This window comes from Melampsora larici-populina (assembly GCF_000204055.1).
Source record: "Melampsora larici-populina 98AG31 unplaced genomic scaffold MELLAscaffold_1, whole genome shotgun sequence".
In the NCBI taxonomy this organism is placed as follows: domain Eukaryota; kingdom Fungi; phylum Basidiomycota; class Pucciniomycetes; order Pucciniales; family Melampsoraceae; genus Melampsora; species Melampsora laricis-populina.
This window is the reverse complement of record NW_006768765.1, coordinates 1,016,034-1,042,909: the sequence shown is the minus strand read 5'-3', so window position 1 is coordinate 1,042,909 and position 26,876 is coordinate 1,016,034. Positions and strand designations below refer to the sequence as shown.

General features: G+C 40.5%; 4 protein-coding genes across 4 annotated transcripts; all 4 read right to left on the bottom strand.

Moving 5' to 3' along the window:
• Window positions 1-12,564: 12,564 nt before the first annotated feature.
• MELLADRAFT_101066 (uncharacterized protein) lies at window positions 12,565-14,077 on the bottom strand (the record flags this gene model as incomplete). The annotated part of the gene is made up of 4 exons (XM_007403509.1): window positions 12,565-12,612; window positions 12,789-12,938; window positions 13,497-13,688; window positions 13,757-14,077. The coding sequence occupies 4 exons, from the start codon at window positions 14,075-14,077 to the stop codon at window positions 12,565-12,567; spliced, it is 711 nt and encodes a 236-aa protein (XP_007403571.1).
• Window positions 14,078-14,948: 871 nt separating this feature from the next.
• Window positions 14,949-16,241, bottom strand: MELLADRAFT_101065 (uncharacterized protein; the record flags this gene model as incomplete). The annotated part of the gene is made up of 6 exons (XM_007403508.1): window positions 14,949-15,088; window positions 15,176-15,202; window positions 15,315-15,623; window positions 15,691-15,762; window positions 15,871-15,990; window positions 16,076-16,241. The coding sequence occupies 6 exons, from the start codon at window positions 16,239-16,241 to the stop codon at window positions 14,949-14,951; spliced, it is 834 nt and encodes a 277-aa protein (XP_007403570.1).
• A 471-nt stretch (window positions 16,242-16,712) lies between these two features.
• MELLADRAFT_114823 (uncharacterized protein) lies at window positions 16,713-19,435 on the bottom strand (the record flags this gene model as incomplete). The annotated part of the gene is made up of 4 exons (XM_007403507.1): window positions 16,713-17,315; window positions 17,411-17,732; window positions 17,825-18,003; window positions 18,081-19,435. The coding sequence occupies 4 exons, from the start codon at window positions 19,342-19,344 to the stop codon at window positions 17,152-17,154; spliced, it is 1,929 nt and encodes a 642-aa protein (XP_007403569.1).
• A 4,647-nt stretch (window positions 19,436-24,082) lies between these two features.
• MELLADRAFT_86815 (ubiquitin C-terminal hydrolase) lies at window positions 24,083-26,234 on the bottom strand (the record flags this gene model as incomplete). Its single annotated transcript, XM_007403506.1, has 6 exons — window positions 24,083-24,155; window positions 24,233-25,164; window positions 25,238-25,512; window positions 25,562-25,643; window positions 25,708-26,019; window positions 26,097-26,234. 6 exons carry the CDS (start codon window positions 26,232-26,234, stop codon window positions 24,083-24,085), a joined length of 1,812 nt encoding a protein of 603 aa, XP_007403568.1.
• Between the last annotated feature and the right edge of the window lie 642 nt (window positions 26,235-26,876).

The following is a 26,876-nucleotide window of genomic DNA, read 5'->3' as shown; positions in this document are numbered from 1 at the left end:
CTCAGTAAAATGTTATCAGGTCTGATCCTTTCGTGCGCAATGTTCACGTGGTGGGCGTGGCGCGAGAAGCGCCTTGCGTGCCCCAGAACCAGCTTCAGCTTTTTATTCTGTTCTTGGACTTGCTTGCACTTTTCTTACACCCCACCACCTGCAATCATGCCAAAGGAGAAGTCCAAGACACCATCTCTATGGATTGCATCAACTTCTACCTTTGGAAAACAATGAACGGGTTTCCTACACCGTGTCACTAACCAAACTTAACTAAGTCCCTCGCCAACGGCCCGAGGCTCGAGCCTCAGGGGTCAGGCTTTACCTCATCCACCACTACCTAAATCCACCAATCCATCTAATTAATGCACACCTTTCAATTTTGCGCCTGTATACCATTCCTAACATTTTGATTAACAAGTTTTGGAATTTCTTTTCAGATCTTTTGTTACACCATGGACAGTCCATGCCACAGAATCTCAATTTTTCTCAGCCTTGACAATCAGCGGCTTTTAAGTTTGCAATTGTGGACCAACCAACTGCTTTATGTTATAAAGGTATGTAGTCTGTCTTCTCATTCTATTTCTTTCAATCTCATCAACTTGCATCTGTTATAGTTGCTGATCTATCCTGGCATCTGTCTTCAATTTTACACATTCTTATCCAATCAATCAATTCAATTCACCCACACCATACCCTCAAACTCATTTAAGAATATCTGAGTGTCTTGGAACAAGGTTGATTACTGTGGGTTTGGGGAACTAAGAGTGTGCACAATAGCACAATGAGAACCAATACCCAGCACAAAATCTACAAAGATAGCTCTGACCTAAGAGTGTGCACAATAGCACGATGAGAACCAATACCCAGCACGAAATCTACAAAGATAGCTCTGACCTATATGATTGGTACAGATAATGTATTAGTATAAGTTATCTATGATTCGATAACTGATCTTTGGGCTCAAGAGTAAAAGATTTCTCTTTCCAAAGATAATTCTATTCACCTAAGAGTGTGCACAATAGCACGATGAGAACCAATACCCAGCACGAAATCTACAAAGATAGCTCTGACCTAAAACAACACACACTAGAAACATGAATATAGAGAAACTATAAGACTATGAGATTTGTACCTATATGATTGGTACAGATAATGTATTAGTATAAGTTATCTATGATTCGATAACTGATCTTTGGGCTCAAGAGTAAAAGATCTTAATTAGAACAAACAGTAACAACAATCAATCATTAATCTCGATAGTTTAAATGAAGTAAGAAATAAGAAATCAAATAATGAAATGTACTCACTTCTCTTTCCAAAGATGAGGAAAGAGAAGTAACGATGTCCGATACAAGTAATGATCATATGATACAACCTTTGTTCCCATCCAACAATCTTTTGCCCAAACACGCTTGCGATAACAGAAACATGTCCCACAAAATTCAACACTCTCCACCACTCCCTATTTATCTCATCTTTCAAGAGTGATTTGTTTTGAGATTTTTTGAAGTTCAACAATTGATTGAGATTGATAGAATGAAGTTGCAATGATATGATTCGGTTTTGAAAAATTGATTTAAAATTGACCGATTGATTGAAATTGCAAAATTGACTGGAAATTGAACAATCGATAACTCGTTCCTTCAATCAAAATTGGTTTTCAAGATTTCATTTGTACAATCACAAAAGACAACTTTTTACACAGAAAGCAAGGAGTACAAGCAAGGATTGGCTTGCGAGTCTTGAGTATGATGGTGTAGTGTTGAAGATGTTGATTGAGTGAAAGAACAAGCATCTTATGAAGTGAATACATATTGGATCGATTGAGGAGGGTTGAAGTCTTTCGAGATGAAATTTTGTGAAGTACAAAAGGGAGTTTATTGCACGGATAAACTCCCTTTTGGCGTTGATCCAAAGTCCCGTTTTAAACTCCTTTTGGGACGGGGAAGGAGTTTATTCAGAGTAAAGATTTCTCTTTCCAAGATAATTCTATTCACCTAAGAGTGTGCACAATAGCACGATGAGAACCAATACCCAGCACGAAATCTACAAAGATAGCTCTGACCTAAAACAACACACACTAGAAACATGAATATAGAGAAACTATAAGACTATGAGATTTGTACCTATATGATTGGTACAGATAATGTATTAGTATAAGTTATCTATGATTCGATAACTGATCTTTGGGCTCAAGAGTAAAAGATCTTAATTAGAACAAACAGTAACAACAATCAATCATTAATCTCGATAGTTTAAATGAAGTAAGAAATAAGAAATCAAATAATGAAATGTACTCACTTCTCTTTCCAAAGATGAGGAAAGAGAAGTAATTTGGATTCATGGATTGTTATAAGTATAATATGGATTTTCCTGAATTCGATTGGGGTAAATTTTAGCAAACATTTTCCTCAACGGTTTATGTGAATTAATCCTCCTTTCTTTAACACGTCATCTCATCATTCGTCGATTGCACACTTCAACACACCCCCTCAATCGACATAATTGAAACACCTATTCATCCACTGATCTCATACCTATTAACCTTCTAAAATGATTGAATTGACCCGGGTGTAATGGCTTTGTCAGTAAATCTGCAATCATGTCTTCTGAATTACAATGCACCAATTTCAATATTCCATCCTTGACTTTATCTCGTATCCAATGCATCTGTATCTCTATAGCTTTTGTCCTTCCATGCAATACAGCGTTATCAGCTAAATCCATAGCGCTCAAACTGTCACAATTTAATAAGTATGGCACTGATTGCTGGAAACCTATAGATTTTAAGAATAGAGCCAACCAGATCATTTCATCTCCCGCTTCATTTGCCGCTCTATACTCTGCTTCAGTTGACGATTTCGCTACCGTCTGTTGCAGCCTACTACGCCAACTTATGGCTCCACCACATAACATGAAAACGTACCCCGTCGTTGACCTCCTAGTACTTTTGTCTCCAGCCCAGTCCGCATCCGCAAAGTGTTCTGGTAATGAGTACGCGTTATTACTAATGACGTCAGTTGATAAATTTTCATTGTCGTAATGGATACAGTAGGATAAAGTCCCTTTTAGATATCAAAGCACATGTTTAAAAGCTTCCCAGTGACGCAGAGCTGGTCGTTGAAGATGTTGAGATAGGCATCCTACCGCATACGCAATATCCGGTCGGGTACACTGGGACAAATACATGAGACTACCCACCCCGCTATTGTAAGGAAAATTGAGTAATGCAAACGCTTTAGCTTCATCGTCCGTTGCTTTTGTGAGTTTCAATCCTCCCGGAAATGGGGTTGTTGCTGGTTTACAATCCATCATACCGAAACGCTCCAGTAACGACCGAGACATAGCTTCCTGTCCAATGATATAATGATGTTTACTTGCTCGAACTATTTGAATGCCCACTACACAAGTAGAGATACCCAAATCCTCCATCTTCCAAAAACCACTTATTTCTTCTTTAAATGCCTTGATTGCATTACCAGTAATAGCCAAATCATCTACATGTAAATAGAACACAATAATATCATTTCCTCGACATCTGATGTAAACACATTCATCCGCTTCTGATTGCTTGAATCCAGCCTTGATACACTTCTCTTTAAAATCGTCATTCCATTCTCTCGCTGATTGCTTCAACCCGTATAATGCCTGTAATAATTCACACACTAGATCATCATCATCTATATCAGGTAATTTCATCTCGTATCCTTCTGGCTGCTCCATGTATATCTTCTCTTTCAATCTACTATTTAAGAAAGCCGCTACGGCATCCATTGAATGTATCTCAAACCCATGATAAGTCGTGAATGCAACCACAGCTCGAAAAGAAGCAGGCTTCCCAGTTGGTGCAAATGTCTGATTATAATCCAATCCGTAGGTTTGAGTGTACCCCTTCGCAACAATTCTTGCCTTATGTTTGTTGATCGACCCATCTGGATTCAGCTTTACTTTAAAGTGCCACTTACTACTGACCACAGGATGATTTGCTGGCCTAGGAACCAAACGCCACACTTTCTTCTCCTTCATGTTTTCTAACTCCTTCTCACAGGCCTCCTTCCATTTTTCAACATCCTGACCGTTCATAGCTGACTTAAAATTATGGGGTTCATTAATAAGCCTAACAACTGGACCAACCGCAAAAGCATAGTAACCATACTCATGAAAATTCATAAATGCACCATCGTCTTCCCAGTATGCAAAACTTGCCGAAGGCCGATAAAAGTCTGTAGGTACCCATGCTCGTCCTGATCTTCTAGGTACATCATTTTCAGGCTCGTCTTCGACAACCGGCTCAGATTCAATAGGTTGATGGATTTGATCGTCTTCAGGTGCAATCACTTGATCATCTGTATCAGGTATATGTTGTGAATCGACAAGTAAATTGGTGTTGATATTGTCATAGGCCTGGTGCATTCCTTCACCACCAGGTTCTTCAGCGTCGTCGCTCTGTTCCCCTTGTAGAGGTTCAACGGCGGAAGGATCCGATAATAATAACAGAGCATCATCATCAAAGGATAGATGTGATACATCAAAAGATTTGAGTTTCTTGAACGGAAAGTTATCGTCTCGAAACACCACGTTATGCGATATAACAATAGTATTGGAATCAAAAATGAATACTTCATAATTCAAATTATGATCTGTATGACCTAACAATACTGCTTGTCTTGAAACTTGATCAAACTTTCCATTTCTGAGAGGTTTACAAATAAGAACGTAGCACAGACATCCTATAGGTCTCACATGGCCGACATCTGGCTTCCTACCGTTCCATAGTTCAAACGGAGTCGTTCCAGCTGGTATTGACGATGATATGGTCCTGTTCTTGAGATAGACAGCTGCCTTGATTGAATACAACCAGAAGCAAACGGGGAGGTTGGCCTGAATCATCATCGCTCTAGCGGGTTCTGTGATTGTCCTATTGGACCTCTCTGCCACTCCGTTCTCCTCAGGAGTATAAGTTGTGGTAGTTCGTAAGTAGATACCTGCATCCTTACAATACGGAACCATGGTATCATTGATAAATTCATAGCCGTTATCCAGGGTAATCATTTTCAATTTTCTGTTGCATTGTCTCTCAACTAACGAGATATACTGTTTGATTTTATTGAACACTACATTGGCGGATTTTGTTGATAGACCGACAACATGTCTGTACCTTGAATAATCATCTGTGAACAGCATGAAATAATTACTCCCACATACAGAATTTGTACGAATGATACCGCTCAAGTCTAAATGGACATTATCCAATAAATTTTGACTTCTAACATGAATTTTATTATGAGGGATTTTATGTCCTTTTGCCAAATCACATGAATTACAATGAAATACGTCTGGGATATTAGAAAGACTTATATTCATCCCTTGCACACTTTCATTCCTGACCATGGTCCTCAGGTATTGGATGTTGGGATGACCTAAACGTTGATGCAGACGAGTAATATCAGCTTCTGAGATTGAAGATATGTGATTTGCTTCGGGATTGATTTCATCTCGGGAGAGGTGTCTCACCGTCGACTCTAGCAAGTGGACTTGATCGTGTAAGTGGCCTTCGAATGCACAGTTTCCATCCTTGCTGATTTTGAATCGGATGCCTTCCTTGACAGTAATAAAGTCGTTCTTGAGTAGGATAGTGCCTTCAATAAGGCTTCGTTTCAAATCAGGTATGTGTAGACAATTTTGTAACTTAAATAAGTGACCATCAGGACCAACAAAATGAACGTCACCCCGGCCATGAATTCCGAGGGTTTCTTTGCCTCCTGCCATATCTAATGAATCTCCTTTATTCAACACATCTTGATAGTTAGCAAAGACATGCTTCTCCTTAAACATATGGTGATATGCTGCCGTGTCGATTAAAACTCGAGTTATACCAGGAGTACCAGACTGATTACTAGACAAAGATTTGATTGAGACATGGCTGGCCGTAGGGTTCAAACCGTTGAAAGCTTCTTCAAGTTGCTGGATGGAAGGTTCTTTGTGGAATACAGTAGCTGACGCAGATGTGACATTCAAATCCTTAGGTACTTCTCCAGACCATTGACCCATCTTAACCCGTTGCTCAATCCACTCGCGTTGCAAGTGTTCATTACCAGGTTTTTTGAAACATTGATCAGGGGTATGATTTGTACCGGTGCATCGTCTCTTGGTGCATTTGTTTTGAAATTTGTTACGATAAGATGAATTCGACACCGCACTAGCTTCGGCAGATTGATGGACCAAGGTAGGTTGACGAGATACTTGAGGGGCTCTAGTGATCATAGCCACAGCGTCTAATCTCTTCTTTAATTCAGTTACCACCTTGTCATATTCACTAACACCTTTGATTCAAGGTCTCTTGCATCCTGAAAGTAATTGTTATTCAAAGACATAAGAAGCTTTCTGCCGAGATCCTCATCAGACATCTTCCCTCCAGCTGTTTTATATTTAGTAACCGCATTTTGAAAGTTTTCAATGTGAGTTAATAACAGTAAGTTTGCTGATTGGATTATTAAGTTCAAAGATCGTTTGAGAAGTAAACAAAGCTCCTCTGATCGGCTCGAATGGTGTGAATTAGCCGCACTCCATAATTTGGCTGGTAGGTTCTGAGTTTCCGGACCATCGTCTGTGTAATTCGTAATTTTCGGCTCGAATCGAGATCTATTCACGTCATCCATAGTTCCCAACATCCAAGAGGTAATACAAGCCCTGCATACCTCGTCACTTAGCTGAGCGTCTTCAGTTTTCAATTCATCAGACTTTAAGTAATCAGCCAGGAACAGTGAATTCAATTCGCCTCTTATGTATGACGACCATACGGGGAAACTTTCTTCCGTTAAGATCTTTCTTGATAATTTGTTCAGAGCTTGGCTTAAGTTGATAGCTTGTTGTCGCTGACTTATCTGATTGCTAGGTAACGACATGGTTGAAATATTGGAAGCGGGTTCTACCGTCTTCGGATTTTGGACTGATTTGGACATATATGGTCCAGGTGGATGAGGATTTGAGGATGTAGATGGTTTGAGTGAAGATGTGATATTTCTAACTGTTTTGTCTCCTTCTCTTGAGGATGAGGATGTATTGCTGCCTGGGATTGATTCGGTAGTTTGTGCGAAGAACTTATCTTGATCCGAACTCATTCAGTTTGATTCGATTGATTTAGATGAGACTCCCGCTACCATAAGAATATCTGAGTGTCTTGGAACAAGGTTGATTACTGTGGGTTTGGGGAACTAAGAGTGTGCACAATAGCACGATGAGAACCAATACCCAGCACAAAATCTACAAAGATAGCTCTGAACTATATGATTGGTACAGATAATGTATTAGTATAAGTTATCTATGATTTGATAACTGATCTTTGGGCTCAAGAGTAAAAGATCTTAATTAGAACAAACAGTAACAACAATCAATCATTAATCTCGATAGTTTAAATGAAGTAAGAAATAAGAAATCAAATAATGAAATGTACTCACTTCTCTTTCCAAAGATGAGGAAAGAGAAGTAAATTTGGATTCATGGATTGTTATAAGTATAATATGGATTTTCCTGAATTCGATTGGGGTAAATTTTAGCAAACATTTTCCTCAACGGTTTATGTGAATTAATCCTCCTTTCTTTAACACGTCATCTCATCATTCGTCAATTGCACACTTCAACATCACCCATAAAATCCACCCAGTCATGTCTAAGCAATCTATCATTACTTCATCTGTGTCTTCCGGCTATCAGACCAACAATGGACCTGCCTCCAAACCTTGCTGTCTGTCATGTGTGGTACACCATCCAGACAACAACCAGGTATGATATTCACTGCTTCTGACTCTGGCCATGGCCTAGTTGACTTGGGGTCAGCTTGAGATGTTTGAGATGAACATGTTCATTGGCGTCAAGAGTGCTTGGCCTCTCTACCTCTCAGGGGCCAAAATCAATGCTCACATACAGGTGAGCATTGTACACTTTACAGAATTCTCCAAAAAAGATTGTTTTTTGAAAATGTATGAGTGAATTGGAATGTGATCCTATATGTATGACACCTGATGAAAGTGCTATGAGTGAAATGTAGGTGTACTAGATCCTGCTCTTAACAATAGTGACTAACCTGTTAAAGGTTAGGATAATAAGATAAATCACACAATAATAATGTGAGCTGTGATCCATGTCAAAGATGAGACTAACAAACTTTCAGATATTGATTCTATTCAGAGGAAAACAAATTTATGAAATACATACACTCTCTTCTCCAAAGATGGGAAAAGAGAACTACAACAGAGAGCTTTAAGGGTTATAAGGAAAAGGGATTTGACTAATTGGGGTTAAATGAAACTTATTCATTCTCGTCTATCCTTCATTTAAGCGGTCCTTTCTTCTTTAACACTAAAGGCTTGTTAAGTTTACTTATGTCTTTTACTAAATTATCTCCTTACATTGATTGAACATTAACATTTTTCTTTCAGATTCCTTCAATTGACAATTTTGGTAGTGCTCAGGTGATCAGGATGTTTTGCTCAAATTTTGCTGTAAAGTCCCCTCCAAGTGATTTACGTAATCATGCAAGTTCTGCAGCGGCAGGGCCAGGGTCTGTCCCAAACCCAATGATTACAATCCCTAGGCGTGGGGACATGTACATTGCTGGATAATGCTCATTTCCATCTTGGATGAGCATTCTTTAAGCACAGTGTCTCAGATGAGTACTCAGAACAGCTCAGAACCTTGCCCAAAATTCTGGATCAGCAGGCTCCAAGGCATGCTCCTGGAGATCAGCTGAGGGGCCAAGATGAAGTGAGCAGATGGGCCAGCCCCCCTTCAGGCTTCTTTGCTAAGGAATGAAACCTGAGGAAAGCCTAGGATATCTGCTTGGTTCTTGCTGATTGTGTAATCAGCTGATAAGCAGGAAGAAAATGGGAAGAAAAGGGAAAGAGTTTGGAAGTAAAATTGAACAAACATTGAAAAAACAAGAAAATTTCAATGCTGACCCCAATGTGAGGATCTATTCTTGCCCCAGTGCCTGGAGGTCTAGATATCAGTAAACCAGCTTGTGCCTTGGTTTTTGTTGTTCCAAGTAAGTCATTTTGTTTTATGAATCTTTTATTTAATACTATTTCTTATCCTCTTTCTTATTCTTGATGATGTTTAGGACACAGGTACCTCAAACTGGAACCAAGAACACTCTGCCTCAGTCTCAGAAGTCGAGATAGACAACACAGTGAACCCTTTGCACCAACCAAGGGCTCAGACAAGTGAAACTGTGGTTGAATGTGGGGTATGTATTTATCACATTTCATCGTCATATCACCTTTCAAAATTTTATACTTACTGATTGTTTAAGGATGCTGATGCGAGGACACCCCCCCCTTCACTCGGAGGACACCCCCCTCCCTGTATTACAGATGTATTCAATTCAATGATCTGATTTTTAAAAAAATTGTTCATTTCAAATCGAGCGATCATGCAGCGCTCGATTTACTTACATCGGACATGAAGATTATACTTATGTATGATCTCAAATCTCATCGGAAGCCTTGTTGACGAGCTTACATATAGAAGACCTCTCAAGTGGCACATGATTGGTTCAAAGGGATGTAAAATCTTCAATTGCAATGATCATCTCAGACTCAAATGGCCTCGGCCTCTAGAGCCCTATTAGTATTAGGACAGCTGCGTTTGTCATGTCCTCCTTCCCGACAAAGCCCACATTTTCTCTTTGTTGGTTGAGTTGAAGTTTGATCGGCTATCATATGCTCAAAATGTGATAGATCTCTTTTGGTAGAGTTTGAAGTGGCCCCAGAAGGCCTTCCTCGAGTTCGGATCGGGATAGGATCGCTGACAGATCCTGTACAGTTTTTTAGTAAGTCGCTGAGACCGTTCTCGAGGGTGAGTTGAAGATGTGGAGGTAAGTTTGCGTGTTGTATTCTTAGATGGTGGAATAATTCACTGGTGGTTGGTGTAGACCGATCACTTGAGTCATGCCTGACTCGGTTCAAATGCCAGTGTGGATCAAAGTGCTGGATCATGAGTGATTCACCTGAATCAAGCAGGTGACGGATGAAATGTGAACAAGGTAAACCTTGAGACCCGTTGAATACATATGTGCAAGTTGATGTGGTTGTGATTGAAACTGCTTTTTGATACTGTTCCAAGGTCTATGGATTATGATAAGGATTTCAGCCAACATACGACAGTTTGAATCATAAAAAACTTGATGCTACACACTAGGATCAATGCGTGATGTGAAATCTTGCGATGGACCCGATGCCAGAAATCGCTTCGAAGCTGAATGAGATTGTGGGTGCAATCATATGAGGTTTTATGAGATATCAAGTTAACTTGTTGTTCGCATGCAAGGTTAATCTTTACGTAAACACATTGAAGATCGCCAGTAGATACCAATATCCAACCCTTTATATTGGCGTGACCCCCTTTGGCTCGTGAGGTAACTGTGTGACCAAAGTGTTTCACATCCTTTGTCCAGGCAAGGACAAACATTTCTTTATACTTGATCCAAGTCTTGTCAAGATATTGATACCCAGCCGGCTTGATATATTCTTGAAGTTGCTGAAATCGTTCTGCGAATTCTTCGGGAGAAATCGAGTCGCAAACCTCTGTCCATTTGGCTTTGAATTTATTCCAATCCTCGCTGTCTTCGTTTCCGTTTTTTCCAGGAAAGTATTTCTTCAAGTTTGCATTGATATTTTGATTAATATGCCATTTACACAGCAAGTTTTTTCCTTCCGGGAAAGCTTGACTAATCCCACGCATCAGGGCGAGTTCTCGATCGGTAACTACAACGACTTCTTTTGATATAAGTGATTTGTAGGCAAGTTTGACGTGTTCCAATGCCCATATATAATCCTCTTCAGTTTCTCGATGCATGAAACAGTAACATAAGGAGAGTGTTTGATGTGTTGATGTGACACCTACAACGTGTAGAAGTGGCATTTTGTATCTGCCCCAAAAAGATGTAGTTCATATGAGTTTCCGTTGCTTGATCAAGATATCAAAGAGACAACAACACCTGTTACTCTTGTATGTCGAGTCCATCAGCAGCACATCTGTAGCACCGTAGGTTTTAGCTGCTGAGACACATAGATTGGGTGCAATGAAAAGACGGAGCAAGTGGTTATTGGTGTCTTTCTCATATGCATGATAAACAGTTTCTTCCTTGAGGGTGTCGAGTAAAGCTTCAAGTGATGTTCGTCCTTGGAGAAAATCAGCCTTGTGCCGACTATTCAAGTTATAGATGTCGCGAGGTATGCTTAAATTAGTGGGGTCTGATAATTTCACATTCTTCAAGATAACTCGAGGTGCTGTTCCGCATATGTTCATCTGTTTGACTTTGTCTTGCTGATTGCTTGTCAGAGATCTTGCACCGGGTATTTCTACTAAAGACTTTGAAGGCTCGTGGTTATGTTCATTCATGGTGATTAGAACCCTCCATTCATACACATCATCAATTATTGCTTGGCGTTTAATTTCAGCTGACCATGGACACTCTAAGAGCCGAGTAGATGTTTTTCGTATATTGTTTTCCTGTGGTCGATGCTTTCCTCCATGAGCACATTCTAGCCACACTTTTCTGACACATCCAGTTTTGCTTTTCTTTGAGCGGAGTCGGTTCAAAAAGTATCCACGACTATTAGCGTAGCCTTGAATGGCATCCTCTGCTTCCTTGCATGAAGTGTACGGTAGCTGATGTGGTTCGAGGCCTAGTAATACTGGATCAATTGGCGTGGTGTCAGGCATTAGTTGAAAACTTTGAAGATGAATATGTGGTGGATGGTTTCCAGTGGATTGAAAAAACATGTGGGCCATGTTTTTTTCTTTCAACTGCATACATATGTAACTTTAAGTTACTCAATACATATGTAATACAGGGAGAGGGGTGTCCTCCGAGTGAAGGGGGGGGTGTCCTCGCATCAGCATCCTTGTTTAATTGTTGAAAACCTCTAGGTACCATTGGGACCACCAATAGTAGATTCAGCACTGTATTCAGACAAAGAGGGTGAACAGATTTACTAACAAAAGCACAATCAGCCTGCTGAGATTGAATATACTAGTTGTTACGTGTTCTTTGGCAAACCAAAACATGGAGTTAATCAAAATGGAGAGCGTGATGTAGGTATATTTCTTTCTCTTCTATCAATTCCTTTTCTTCCATTCTTTCTCATCATGTCTGATATTCAAAATCTTTGTAGCCACTTGATGCACCACCACTTTCCTATACTTGTATGTGGTGTATCAAGATAGTAGGTATTAGAGTAAGCTCACAATCCAATCTCAAGGTTCATCAGGATGGGAGCAATGCACCTGGAAAGTCCGGTGTGTGGTTTTTCCGCTGTCAACAGGCAGTTGCAGCTGGTGTAAGGCATTCAAGTTTTTGAATACAAACCTTTCACCTAACATTGAGAACTGGAATTTCTGTCCAATCACACCAGGACAATTCTCAAAGTCAGTGAAATCAGTTGTAAATCACCCTCCAAATTTTTTTCCCTCCATTTTGTTTCTAAACTTGGATCACTCCATGTTTGGATACTATTGGCACAATACTCGGGGGCTATCAAGATCTCTCATTTTTTCTCACCAAAGAAGCTCTTAGGTCCCATGTTTGTTTTTCTTAACTCTTGACATCACTCCTGTACACTATGACAGCCAATATCTTACTTTCTCCCAGGTCTGATAGCTCATTACCTCTGAAGTTCATTCATATAAAAAGGGTTCCTGATAGTCTAGCCAGTTCACCAGACATGCAGCTTTAGTCCTTTGATTTGCCATCTTCCATTCATCTTGAGCTGAAGTCCATAACCCGGAAGACATACCATCCAAGAATGTGGTGACCAGGGGGGTGATGCGCTAGAAACACAGTCCTTTGCCTTAGTCAAATGAAGACCCAAGACTTTGTGTTGGTTGTCCTTCATGCCATAATCGAACCAAAGGGCTGAAGCTGTCTTGGGTTCATCTAAGACTCCCTAAGCAATAATCATCTTGCCAAGATAGTCTCATTGACATCCAGCATACAAAATCTTTGACAAAAGGTAGTAGTGTTCTGCATGATGTGCCAGGAACATTGTACAGCATGCAACCAATTGATGTCCCATGTGAAATGTATTTTTGCTTGCAAATGTACAAATGTGGAGTCACCTTTGTGCTTTGAAGCACATTGTGCCAATTGACTCGTACCTGTACTGTATCATAAGAGATCAAATCTGGGTTGTCCCTCTTCTGATTTCAATATAATAGCCTGATAGGAAGCTCCGGTATCAATGGGTCACCTCCTCATCGAATGTGCAAAGTTCGAGATCTAGATTCGGACGATTTATGATCAGCAGAGGTAGAAAAAACTCGTAACAGGTCTAATGGATTGAATAGTGCAGAAAAGATCTCATCAATACTGCTCACCTGTGAATGAGTTCAGAAGGGCCGTATACGAAACCTAGACGAGATAAATATCAGTTTTTCATGATCCTCGCAATTTGTCAAATGTTCTGCAGCTATTTTGTTGACATGACCCTCGCTGTGTAACTCACATTTGCAATCCATGGTGCTAATGCGTGCTGGCTAGCAAGATTTTCGGCCCTCTTGACCACGTCAACAGCTCGTTCAACAGCCCGAACATCCTCTCTAGAGTTTTTGAATCGACCAGCTTCGACCACAAATTGTTGTCGAATGGCCAAATAAGATATGATAGTTGAATCCAAGTAATTGATATAATCTCGTACCTAAATAAAGATGAAGTTCTAATCATGAGCCGGTCTGGAACATAAAGTGAGCCCATGTAATCATTTACCTCGGATAGATTTTGACAACACGTTGTTCCGTCAGCTAACTGTATCGATGGCTGTCCCCATACGGCTGAGCCCTTCTGGGCTGAACTCCGGGTGGTTCGGTTCACTTGCTCAGCAGGCCCGTAGTAAAGTCCACGTCCCCATTGGTCTACTGTCGGGCCTTGAAAGACTTGTGATTCAGCAAAGCATTTACTGGTTTGATTCTGAGTCAAGGGTAATGATAGTGTGGTGGGCAAAGGAACTGAGTCGAGGGTACGAGGAGCCGAGCCGATTGTGCTACCGATATAAACCAATGTGATGGCGAGAAGAGCTCGGAGCGTCATGGTGTAGCGAGATGAAGAGGTAGATGGAACAAGGAGCGTTCTGAACGTCTGTGAAGAGCAGCTGCAGTCGTGAGTTGGATCGGTCGCATCGTTCAAGTCAACTGTCAGCCTAAGGTCCTTTTATACCACGGGGACCAGCTCTATTTATAGACCCTGAGGCTGAGTGTCCACTTCCAGACTTTCGTACAGTCCTTTCGTCTTATGTGGTCTCCGGAGTGGCTGAAACTTAGAGTGTCAGAAGATTTGTGGAGCTTGAACTTCTGAGGAGCCTTGAGGTCACCTGTGTTTGAAGTGGTCAAAACAAAGGATCAGAAAGTGCTCAGCTTATTTTATCATTTTCGCCAACAGCCTGGTATTTGCAGACGAATAAATGCACTACGCAGCAAAAAAATCGTGGCATTATCATCACCTCTAATCTATGCGCTCAACTTAGGCTCAAGTCATTCACCTGGACCAGAAGAGGGGAGCGAGACCAAGATCCAAGACCTTGTCATCCTCAGAGAATGATACAACATACCTCGGGATCCATCCTTGTTTTTGTGAGCTGCAGGAGAGCAAGTCAAGGACATAACATGCACATCTTCCCTTGATTAACGTGAACCGAAGGACTCAGGTCAAGGAGATGAAAGGAGACGCCAAATCACAAACACAGTTGTTAATAACTGTGATAAGACCTTTTGACGCGAAAGGTGTGAGCTGTGATGCGCTATTGAATCAAGCTCAATCAATCCAACTGTCATTTCAAACTACATTTACATATCAAGATCAGAACATAGCCCTCCAAGATAAATGGGAGTGTTTATACATCTACAGAGTGGAATGCTTTGAATTTTACAAAACGGAAGAAGAAAGTTGACTTTGCTGGTCTTTTTCACCGATTCCTAGTACCACCAAATCCAGTGGAAGACCTAATAGGGCCCATGTTACTCGAATCATCCATATCCCTTGAACTCCCTTGACCTCTATACATCGCTCTAGGAGCTTCAAATCCTCGTCCACCAAAGAGCCCACCTGTACCAAAGCCCATGGGTCGTGTCATAAAAGGTGATTGATCAAAATCATATGCTCTTCGCTCTTGCTGTCGGTTCCCAAACAGACTTGTAGCAGCCGTTCCTGCCAAAAGACCTGTACGATCGTAGAATTCGATTCATAAGTTTGTGTCAATACTCCGCATTACAAAATGACTTCGTCATAATACTCAAAATGAACGGTAGAAAATGATTTCTTTCTGACTTACCAGTCCAGAATCCTGGCCTCCAAGGTCCGTCTGCACCACCCGACGTTTTGGGGGGAGGCGGGTTCCGGGGGGAATACGGTGGAGGTGGATCGCTAGGTCGGCCACCACCCCAGAATCGAGATCCAGGTCGGTTTCCCCATCCCCAACCACCACCCCCACCTCCGCCACCACCCCCGCCTGATCCTCCAAAGGATCCGGGAAAGTATCGGCTCACTGGTCGAAGTGCGGTAGAAAAAAGTGATCGAAGTAATGGATAGATAATAAAGATTCCCACAATTGCAAAGAGTGCCCAGAAGAGAAAACCTTCCACTACGAAATGTATCATGAGGCATCAGCTGATAAAGCCATGAAAGTGATGCCTGCTATATACACTTACATGACATCCCATCGCGAGTATGAGATGAAGAAAACCCAGCATCTTTCAATGTATAAGTCAAGCCACATGATCCTAATGAAATTCCGTAAATTATGGAAGTAAAATTCAAAGTAGTCTTCAACATTGGTTTTCTCTTAATGAAGTGAAGATTAACTTTGGAATCTTTGGGACAAGACTGACCTTCAAGAATATAAGGATCATCAGCATTTCGAAATCCTTCACAACTGACTTCTGTTCTACCAAGTTTAATACTTGAAGGTAAATCAGCTTCACATTTCCAATGAATATTACTACCAGATCCTAAACCAAATCAACAAGTCAGAAAAACTTCATATGAGACTTTTTTTCTTTCTTATCTTTTCATAACCAGTTAAACTTAACTTACCACCTGTATTCTGGCATTGAATCACATCTGGTTTAAAACGTTTACAAGGTTGTCCTTGACAGACTAATTGAAGTACTGGACTCGTACGTCGAAAGTTCGTTCGCTCTCCATCGTAGAAAGTTAAAGTATCGATAGAGGAAAGAAGAACTCGTTTTTGAGTTGCCATTCGATTTGTGTGAAATGATTGAAGTCTTGATCAGTAGCTATACGTATGGATAACGCGTTTGGTCACTTAAAGATGGCAAGGTTGAGCTGATGATAAGTATTCAAAGCTATGCAAAGGGGCAGAGACAAGCATGAAGATGATTTAAATGCCATCATCGAATTGACTCCTTTCCAAATTGCAGATTTCCATTCGAGAACGTTCGACCCTGACACGTCATAACTTTCAACGAAATCATCTCGGGTAATTTCGAGTATGTTCTGGTTAACCAGCGTTCAGGGTTGAAACTCGGCCCGCAGGTGATATTCCAACACTTCCAACCATCCCGAATCAATCGTCAACTCGTCTGATTCTTGACAATTCCACACCCATTATTCCTCAACGAGAATTTTGGTTGAATAATCAAGCATTTGGATTTTGGGAGGGAATTTTCTTATTCATGGTTCTTGCTATTTCATTGAGTACATGTTCTTTCAATCAGCATTGAGTCTAATAATTAGTAAAGTACATTACGTTTAGATATCCAATCATGCAATACATACAAAAATAAAAACTAACAACGAAACTCGAAACAAATCAAATGAAAAAAAATCAAAGAAAAGAAAAACACGACCGATAATTAATTGCTGTTTGATTTTCATCAAATACTAGGTGAAGGGAAGCTTTAGAGTGTAAAACAGATTAAAGATTGTGAAGAAGCTTAATCACTTTTTTTAGGGTTGTGAACAAAGGGTAGGGTAGACAGTTACGTAAATAGTAAACAGATTAAAACAAAAACAAAAAAGAACGATGAAAATAAAGAATAAAGAAATCTTGAAGTTTTGACGACAGAATAACAAAAACAACATAGATTCATATATGAACGACGAGAAGATCGAAGGAAAGAAGACGAAAACGAAGATGAAAAAACGGGTTATTGTTTCCAAAGTGCAGTTTTAAATATTCTGATCAAACCAGATCGATTATCAACTACTGCGATCTCAATCGAATTAGGATCTTGATCAACACCGGTTCCTTTCGGTTTAAAAACTGCACTAGTTATTACCAATTCACTTGATCCTGGTAAATCATGGTTAACTAAATTCAAAAGAAAAAAGTTTATAAGAAACCCAACTCGATCAGAACAGATTGGAAATAAAGAATCGTGAAAATGAAAGAAAAACAAAACAAACCTTTAAAGGATTCATGAAATCCTCTTTGATCAATTCCAAGTTCCCAAACATAAACTCTACCATCTTCTGAACCTGAAACCACCAGATCTGAATCATTATAACCCATTCCTAAACCGATTGAAGGTTTTAATTGACCAGATTGACTTTTGTGACCGGTTAAAGTTTCTTTAATGTCTGCCTTCTGATCAAGAACTCTAATCCTAGAGTCATTTGTAGCTACCAAAACCTCTTGGTCTTTGATCCCAACGATCGAGCTCACTTTTTTGCCAGGTCCTTTAATAACCTCTTGGAAAATCTTCAAAGTACGTGGATTGAATGATGTCTAGAAAAATCAATGGAATTTCGATCCAATCAGTTAGCAATTCAGTGTTTTAGAGAATATTAGACAGGAGATGATTCAAAGACAAGACTCACGACTTTACCGGAATAAAGTCCAGCGTATGCTAACGGAGCTGTGCTACTGTTAGAGAACCCAACTGAAGTGATACAATCTGGCAAGCCAGTCCAAGCAACAACTTTCGAATCTGTTAGATTCCAAAGTCTTAATTTCCGATCAATTGATCCAGACAAAAAATAATTTTCATCATTCGGATCTGGTTGATTCAGACCAAATATCAAGTCAGTGATTGAGTTTTCTCAAGACTCATCGTTTCTTCAAAAAGATGCTTACCACTCGAGATGGTCGTAACAAAATCCGTATGAATGCATTGTTTGACCTCTAAACCGGATTCAACTTCCCAAACCCGTACAGTTTTATCCATGGAAGCTGAGATCAAGAACTTTCCCGACTTAGTCCAAGCCAGACTGGTGATGGTATCAGTATGTCCAATAAGTTGTTTTGTAGGTTGATTAGACTTTGAATCCAGCTCAAAAAGGTGGATGATCTTGGATTGACCAGCGGTAGCCAACATGTTCAACGGGGCAGGAGCAAACTCTAAAGTCCAAAGCGATCGACCTGGACTAGGATCGGCCACCAAGACGTTTGAGAGATGTAATCCGATCAGGTTTTGATGTGAAGACGAACCTCTCCTGCTACGGGTTCGATTGACTTTGACTTTCAACAATGACTTATGGGTGTTCGAAGACAGAGAAGAAGTATATGAAGATGATCTTTCGCTTCGACACATACTTATTGATGAGACTGAATGACGGGAGTGGCTTGGAGTTAGATTTTGGGTTTGAGGGGATGAGATAAATGATGTAGGTCTGATTCTCAGCTTTGCTAATGCGGCTCGTGTCTTGGTACCCAGAGTTGAAGAGGTTGAAGAAGTGGATGATTTGCTTGGGTCCCTTCGAAAGAGTTTTGAATGAGCGATAGGAGTGTGTTGAAGAGAGTTAGACTGAGATGAGTGATTCGAAATTGTGGTAGGTGGTGAGGAAATCAATATTGATTGATGACCAGAGACTGAAGTGGAAGTGGAATTAGTTGATGAGACTGATGACTGTAAAGAGGGTGGTGCAGTCGGCGGTGTTGATTGATCGATTGTGTTTGAGACCTTTTTTGTGTCTGTTGATGGACATGTCTGAGTTGATGACAAGGTGGTATTGATGAGTTGATTTTTGATTTCATCATCTTTGATTTCAACTCGCTCAACAGTCGACTCGGGTTGGTTTTGAGAATTGAAAAGTGAAGGCAATTGATCAAAGAGAGTTGAGAAGAAGGTAGGGATTAATGGTTGATGCTGATCAAGTGAACGTGGTGGTTGCTCGAATGTGATCGAGTCGTTTTGTTCATCAAAGTTATCGACGGCACTGCTGGTATTGGTGAAAGGCAGACTGAGACTGATTGGATTGATAGCTTTGATGAAAGAGATGATAGATCTAGTTGAGCCAGAGATTGGGATAGCACTAGCAACCACACCATCACTAGAACTAGAACTAGGATCAACACTAGCACTAGCACTAGAGTCATTCGATATATTTAAGGGTTCCATTTGACTTGTTGATTATTCGCTAGTAAAATGAGCGAATTGATTTCCTGTAAAACTATCCAAAGAAAATAGCCAATACTCTATAAGATTGATAATATATTGTGTAATGAAGAGGTAATCCCGATTGGCTGGCTGGTAGTGTTTATGTAGTCCTTGTCGGTTGATCAGAAGTAGATTGGTAAAATTGATCTTGATGATTTTTAATTTTTGTAATAATAATCTTGAGTAAGTCCTGCCGGTTGGCTTTCTTTCTTTGGTTAACTCCTTCCTATTTGGATTTGCCCTTTTGACTATCTCCTCGGCCTCGATTGAAGTTCTGTGGTTGATTGTAAGTGCACTGTTATTCTTTTCAGGGCCGGTGTTAAATCAATTATCTATTTGACTTCAAAGAATAGGTCGGTTGCCCTTGAAAGCTTCTGTTTCGCTTGGGTGTACAGCAAAGATGCTTGCAGGTAGACCGTTAGCACATGGGTAAAGTAGACTTTTATAGACTTTGGTCGATTGCCATTTTGAAATTTGGACTCTTGACTAAGTGGATACTGCGGGTGGAGACGTACTCAACAAAGTCCCACGCTCGCGCCGCTGGTGGAGATCGAAATCATTGCTTATTCCGATGATTTTCATAAAGTATCTTTGCTGTTGAGAAGGCAGGAGTCGAGGCTGCAAGAGGTCAGAAATGCGGATGGCGAGGAAGAGCCTAGAGGAGAATTGCCACATCCGTATTGAACTTCGGGCATGTCTATTCTCGGTATCACAATTCTCCACAATCGAAGTCGACACTTTACATCAGGTCTCCGATCAGCCTCATGAGGCCCTCATGATTCATCTTCGTGACACGTTCAACTCAACTCAGTCCATCGCCCCGATCCCTCCCAGACAGAGAATCCGAAGCCATGACCAAACCAAGAGCCTCTGGAGCCAGAGCTAGCAACCAGGTGTCAACCCAACCATAGCTAAAGAACAAATGCAGTGAATGTTACCCAAATGCACACACACACCTTCCAAATATGACAATCTGATTACACCCAGCCTAAGGGGGCAAATGCAGACATTAAAAATTTGCAAAGAGGCACCCATGGCGCCCTACAAAGTTGGAACTACTTCTCAAACTACCTGACCCTTATTCCCAACCAGACTGCCACAGAGATAATAATAATGCCGGTGAAAGACTTGAAGCAACTACAAATTTCTATTTGAGTAGTATGGAAGCTCAGTCATTTTCTGACTGACACTTATCCCACTGCAATACTGGTGATGGGACAGGGGGTAGCAGAGAGGCTTGTGAGCCCCATGCTTTGGTCAGAGTTTGTTCACTCTTGCCCCTCCCTGAGCCTCCCTGGCCCTCCTGAGCTATCCCACAGTCCGCCCCCACATTTGTGGGGGAGAGCCAGGTGATGCGGGGAGTCCATCAAAAAGAAAAAGATCATAAAAATCACAAAAAGGGGTGGTTGTCTGGACTTTTCAGAAAGTTCCAGCACTATTTGCACAGTCCAACACTGGCTGTAGCAAATTGTCAAGTTCCATGCTGCCTGTTGCCAGATCTGGCTAAACCTTGCAACATTTGCCTTGTGAGTTGGTTGAGTTTAGGGAAGGAAGTTCCTTCAATGGTGGGTTGCATCTTTCTTCATTCCATTTGAAGGGATTACAAGAGCAAAGAGTAGATGTCTGCTACAGGTTTAAACATCATTTGGCATTTGTCTTGAGGAAATATGATACAGTCTCAGATTCAAATCCATGTTGATTGAGTCTCAAGGGGCTCCTGAGGAAAAAAATTGCTACCAAGAGAGTAACAATTGTTTCCCAGAAACTTTACTGCTTTGACCATATCTTCATCCAAAATCACCTTATTGCAACTCTTTTCTCAAGTACATGCCATGGCAGGAATTTATCTCACTGGTGATTTTGCTGCTGGTCAAAACACAGTCATATATGATCCAGAATGACATGACAACCCAAGCAACACACCCTCTACCAAAAGAAGCTGGATTTAAACTCACTTCAACCCTACCACCTGTGGCAAAAAATTGATGCGCTGTGACATCAAAGGGCGTGAAAGGATGCAGAGCACTACTAGATTTTGAACCCTGATCTACCACCAATTTCATTCAGATCATTTGATTGCAAAATACAAGCTTGGAGATCCCAACAAGTGGATCAAAAAATGGGCATGATGTAACCAAGAGGGTACATCAATGCTGGTCAAGGCAGATGCAATGTCTCCCCACTTAAGAGACATCTTTCTCTTTCATCAAAAACACCTTCAAGGTTGACACCATGCCAAATCTCCTGCTGTTGCTTATAACACACTTGATGCAAGGATCACACCAACAAAACACAGTGTTCATGCCAGTCACTACTCATATGATCAACTCAAATTTTGAGAAGGTCAATCTCCTTCTTCATATCTCCAACTCCAGGGTAAGCCATATAACTGAATAAACCAGGAGCTCACAATGACAAAACCTTTGCAGATCTGTTTATGGAGATTACCTCTAGTTATGTGTGTCTAAAGAATCTCGTTGAAATAACTACCAATAAGAATTTTTCCAACAAGACAATGGCAAATGGGACCTTTAAGGCTGACAAAAAACTGGGATGTGTAGCAAATCCAATCCTAGCTGCGGTTGCTGGTCTCAAAGTCTGTGGCCTGTTTGATGTTGAATCAGACACACAATTGCACTCTTCAGACAATCTCCCAGCCATTCCAATGGGTATCAATGCGCTTGTTGACACACCGGATGGAGCACCTGTTGATATGGTGTCTGTGTATGAACACTTGTGCCAGCCCTGAGTGTCTTGTATCAATTTGTCTGACTCTTCCCAATGGCAACACCAAACTAACCCAGACCAACAGTGGCTCAATCACTACTCCTTGATATTTGACCTTATTGGAACTCCCCTGTGTTGTATTGGTACTCAAGTCAGCCATTCTGCTCCTCATTCCTACATATTTGTGGACCTGACTTATGTGTGATGTGCACAGGAGTGTCTGTGATAAATTCTGTGTGACTCCAGAGGGTGCAAAGGTCAATCTACCAGCAGTTGAATGGAAGCAGCTCAAAGTAATGATGAACTTTCTCAAACCTCTTAACAATGCTACCAGAAAAATGTGTGTGAGCATGTACCCTACACTCAGCACTATCATTCCAATCTTTATTGTTGTGATCAATAACTTACAATCTGTGTGTTAGCTGATTGGGTCATATCTTTCTCATACAGTGATGCTGATTGTACACACCCCAAAAACCAGGCATGCCACACACACAACACAAATAAGTCCATTACAGTGGCTGATAACCTGATTGAAAAGCTTGGATTGTACCTCATTGCCACCTTGAAGAAACAAGGTCCAGTCTGTTCAACAATTCTTGACCCTTGCATCAAATTGTAATTTCGCAAAGACCATCTTGACTATCTTGCCAATTATGTGCACTGAGCAGATTTATTGAAATCCAATTTCATCCAAAGAGTTCAACTTTAGGCTCATGATACTTTTTCAACTGCCCACATCATCAAGATCAAATCACCAGCTCTCACATCCTCTAGTCTGCATCACTCAACAACAATCTTTTTTGTGGTACATACCAGCAGATTGTGACAAAGGATTGATCACAAATCAGATCACTTGTTACCTCCTTGAGCCACTTGAGCACACCAAGAACAATACACTTGCATACTGGAAGGACAGTGTCAAGACTTAACCCTACCTTGCCTGTAATGGTAATGACATACCTGGCTATCCCAGCTACCAACTGCCCTTCTGAGCACATCTGTTCCAAAGGTTCTGCTTTCCTCCAATCTTCAAGATCAGCACTTAATCCTGATCCTGAAGAGTGACTTCTTTGCGTCAAGGAGTGGTACCATGCCTTTATTCCAGCTTATTTTGATGGGCTTGATAATTAAAATTTTGATTATAATTACAAAAAGGATTTACCAATACGAAATGCAAAGTATGAAATCACACTGCTCAGCAACTGTGTGGAGTGCGGGGAATTTCCTCGGCTCCCCAATCCCAACTCGCCGCCACACCAGGTTCCTGAAGCGGGGCAAAGGCCCACCCTTGGGACTCGGATCCACGAGCAAAAAACTTACACCAAACTCACACGGGGTGATTTCTCGCCATCAGATCTTTTGCAGGAGTGATCATCCCCCAAAGATTGCTTTCAGGAGCAAAGAGAAAAAAGTATACATATCAATAAAAACCTCAAATCAAATCAAAATCTTCTCTCTCAAACAGTTTCTTTTTCAAGAATCGGGTATCTTCTCACCCTTTTTATTCATTTCATAAACCAATAATAATAATGACCATCTTCATCATCTTCTAAACCCTCCCGCTGAATGGAAATAAGTATACATGTTTTTTTTTTCTTTTTCTCTAAATAATAATCTAATCAAAAATTCCTCAATCGAAAAAAAAAAAAATTCTCTAATTCAAATCCAAAAATTAGAAATACATTCTAATATAATCGAAATCCCCCAAAAAAAAAGAAAAAGAAAAGATCAAGAGAATTGATTCAAGAGAGAGAAAAAAATCAAAAACGTTACAAAAAAACAGATACTAAACCATGATGAAAGTCGAAAGAAAAAAGAAGAAAAAAAAAGATGATTTATAGAAATCTAAATCACCATGTAAAACTTGACGAAAAAAAAAAGTACATTGAGAGGTTACATGTCTCATCCAATCACAGGAGAGTGATTTTCCTGGATTCAAAAAGCATCATTCCAAAGTCATCAAAAAACCTCATAATTGTTCATAAAACAACATGTATGCTTTAGTACTCATCACTTCTTCCACTTTCACCTTTCTTACTTCCCTATAATCATCCAACAAAACCAAATCAGATTCATATTGTTGTCAATCATCAAATAAAGAAAAAAAAACCATACTGACGTGTCACTACAGTATAACCAAGATCGCTCAGAACTACCACCATGATCCGAAAGCACATAACAAAAGTAATGTCCACCATTATCAACACCTTGATGGACCACCACAGCATATAAACCATAAATGACCGATTTATCAGATCGGGTCGGACAAAGAAACGGTTTAAAATCCAACTTAATTGGGAACGATATAAAAGGTTGTTCAACCTGTGATAAACCGGTTGGAGAACTTCGTTTCAGATGAAAGACTACAATCGGTGGTAAGTTTGAAATCAAATATCGTTTCCATGCTCTTCTTAAAATCACCTTGGGTGTTGTTGAAGTGATTTCACTGGATGATGGATTACTTGAAGAGGAGGAGGATGCTGATGATGAACATTCTGAACCACATGCTTCACATGCAAATCGATTCTCGCCTTCGAGTCGTTCGATTGAGGTGAACGACTTTAAGAGAGCTTCGAGGCCAGTCTCGGAGACTTTGTTGGGATTGCTTCCAAGCAGTCCAACTTTTGACAAGAGAGGATTAGGTTGTGAAAAGCGTAAAGCTCGTAATCCAGTAGCAGGTGGTGGTGGCGGTGGTGGTGTTCGAGCTGGTGCAGTAGGTGAAAGAATGCGTGCAAGCAGATCAAGTGGTGGTGATGAGGCCTGTGCTGAGGGGGCCACAAGAGGAGCGGCATCCTTTAGGGAGAGTAGATCCAAGGAAGTGCCCGAGAACGAGGAGCATAGGAATGGTCGATTGCTTCGTTGTCGACGAGCCGAAGTACCCGAGATAGTCATACTCCGGACCGGTGGACGGAAAGCCGAAGAGTTCGGAGCAGATGATCCACCAAGGAGGACTTGCTCCCAATCATCATGAGAGGGGAGTGGAGAAGGAGGTGGAGTGGACGGTGACTTGGATCTATTGAGCCGACCGAGTTTCTGACGAAGGCGAGCACGCTGAAGTTCGGAAGAGAGAGAAAAGCTGTCAGTTTGTGTGATGTAGCCTGTCGATCACAATGTACATACGTACTTTGGACATGGCTGGATTGGGATGACGTGTCGCCAGTGAGAGATCGAGAAATCCTTCCTGCACACTCGACACATGGAATCGTTCACAGACGGTATATTGAGTCAAAGATCCAGAAAAGAGGGAATCGAGTAAAGACGAATCTGGAATTGATGTGGATGAGGTGAATGATGAAGATGAGGCCGATGAAGAGGAAGAGGATGATGAAGATGAGAGGAGTGGGGTCGGCACCCGAAGGGAATGGCTATCCGGTCCATTGAGAACTGTAGATCCCACAACTCCGATCAGCCAAATGAATGAAGAAGGAATTTGAAGAAAAGAACTGACCATTGGATTGGTTTGAGTCAAGGATTGATGAAGTTTCAGAAGAACTTGACGGTACATTAGAATCGGCACAATGTTTGATAAACTGATTGGAGAAAATTCAATAAGTAACCAATCTAAAGAAAGAAGCAAAGAGTGAGGAGACTTACATTTGCCTCTTCAGAACGAATGAGATCCATCAAGATTCTTAAGAATTCATGAGCATCTTGTTGATCCTTACGACGATAATCCGGATGTTGAGAAGCAATGGATTTGAGTAAACCAATTGGTTTTAATGAACCAGAGTGAGTGTTAGAGATTTGATTGAATAATTTTGAAAGTTGAAGTAGAATTGGTAAATGAGATGATGAATCATGATGATGAGGATGATTTCGAATTAAAAGTTGAAGTGGTGTGATGGGTTGATTTAAATTTTGATTGGTGTTTAGTAAAGTTGATAATGGTCGAGTTGCATTGAGTGACTGTTTAACCAAAAAACAAACAAACAAAACTGTGAGCATTTCTTTCTTTGTCATGATAAAAAACATTCAAGATTAACCTGTAAGATTGAATTCATAAAACAAGTGTTTCCTAGATTAGCTATTCCAGGTAAAGAAGGTGAAGAATGTTGAGATTGAGTTCTTGATGATTTAGTATAAACATCAATGTTGTTGTTGTTGTTGTTTCGGAATGGCATGATGTTTCTTAAACAAGAAGAACAAGAAGATTGGATAAATAAAAAGAGGATGAAGTTGAAGAGAAATATCTTTTAAAGATAGTCAAGAAGTTGAAGTAAGGGAGAATTAGTTTGTCAAGATTCTCAAGAGTTTAAGGAGGTGTTTGAGATTGTTTATTTGTTGATCTGAATGGGTACTCTAACTCTGAACTGAAGATGGTTTCATATTTATAGTGTCTAAAGGAACATTCTTGATACAGTATAAAGAGATCGAATTCAAGGAACCAATTCAAAACCAATCAACTAACTGTTCATTGGTCATTATCACAATTTAAATCATTCAATCAAATCAGTTCACTTCAAAACACATCACATCCATAGATCTATTTAACCTTCGATCTACTTGTTAACCACCTTTTTGTACAAAACACTCACTCATGCATCTTGGCTACTTAAACTTCTACACTTGCTCAATGCTTTAGTTCATTTCACAATCTGATCAGTCTTACTTACTATTCTGTGATCCTCATCGAAACTTCAGTCTATCATAGCAACAACTATGTAGGTCGAATTTCAATGTGGGAAGATCTCATTTTAAACTTGACTCCTTTATAAATAGTTTGAGTCTCTGGTCAATGTTCAAATTCATCCACCTCTTTCACT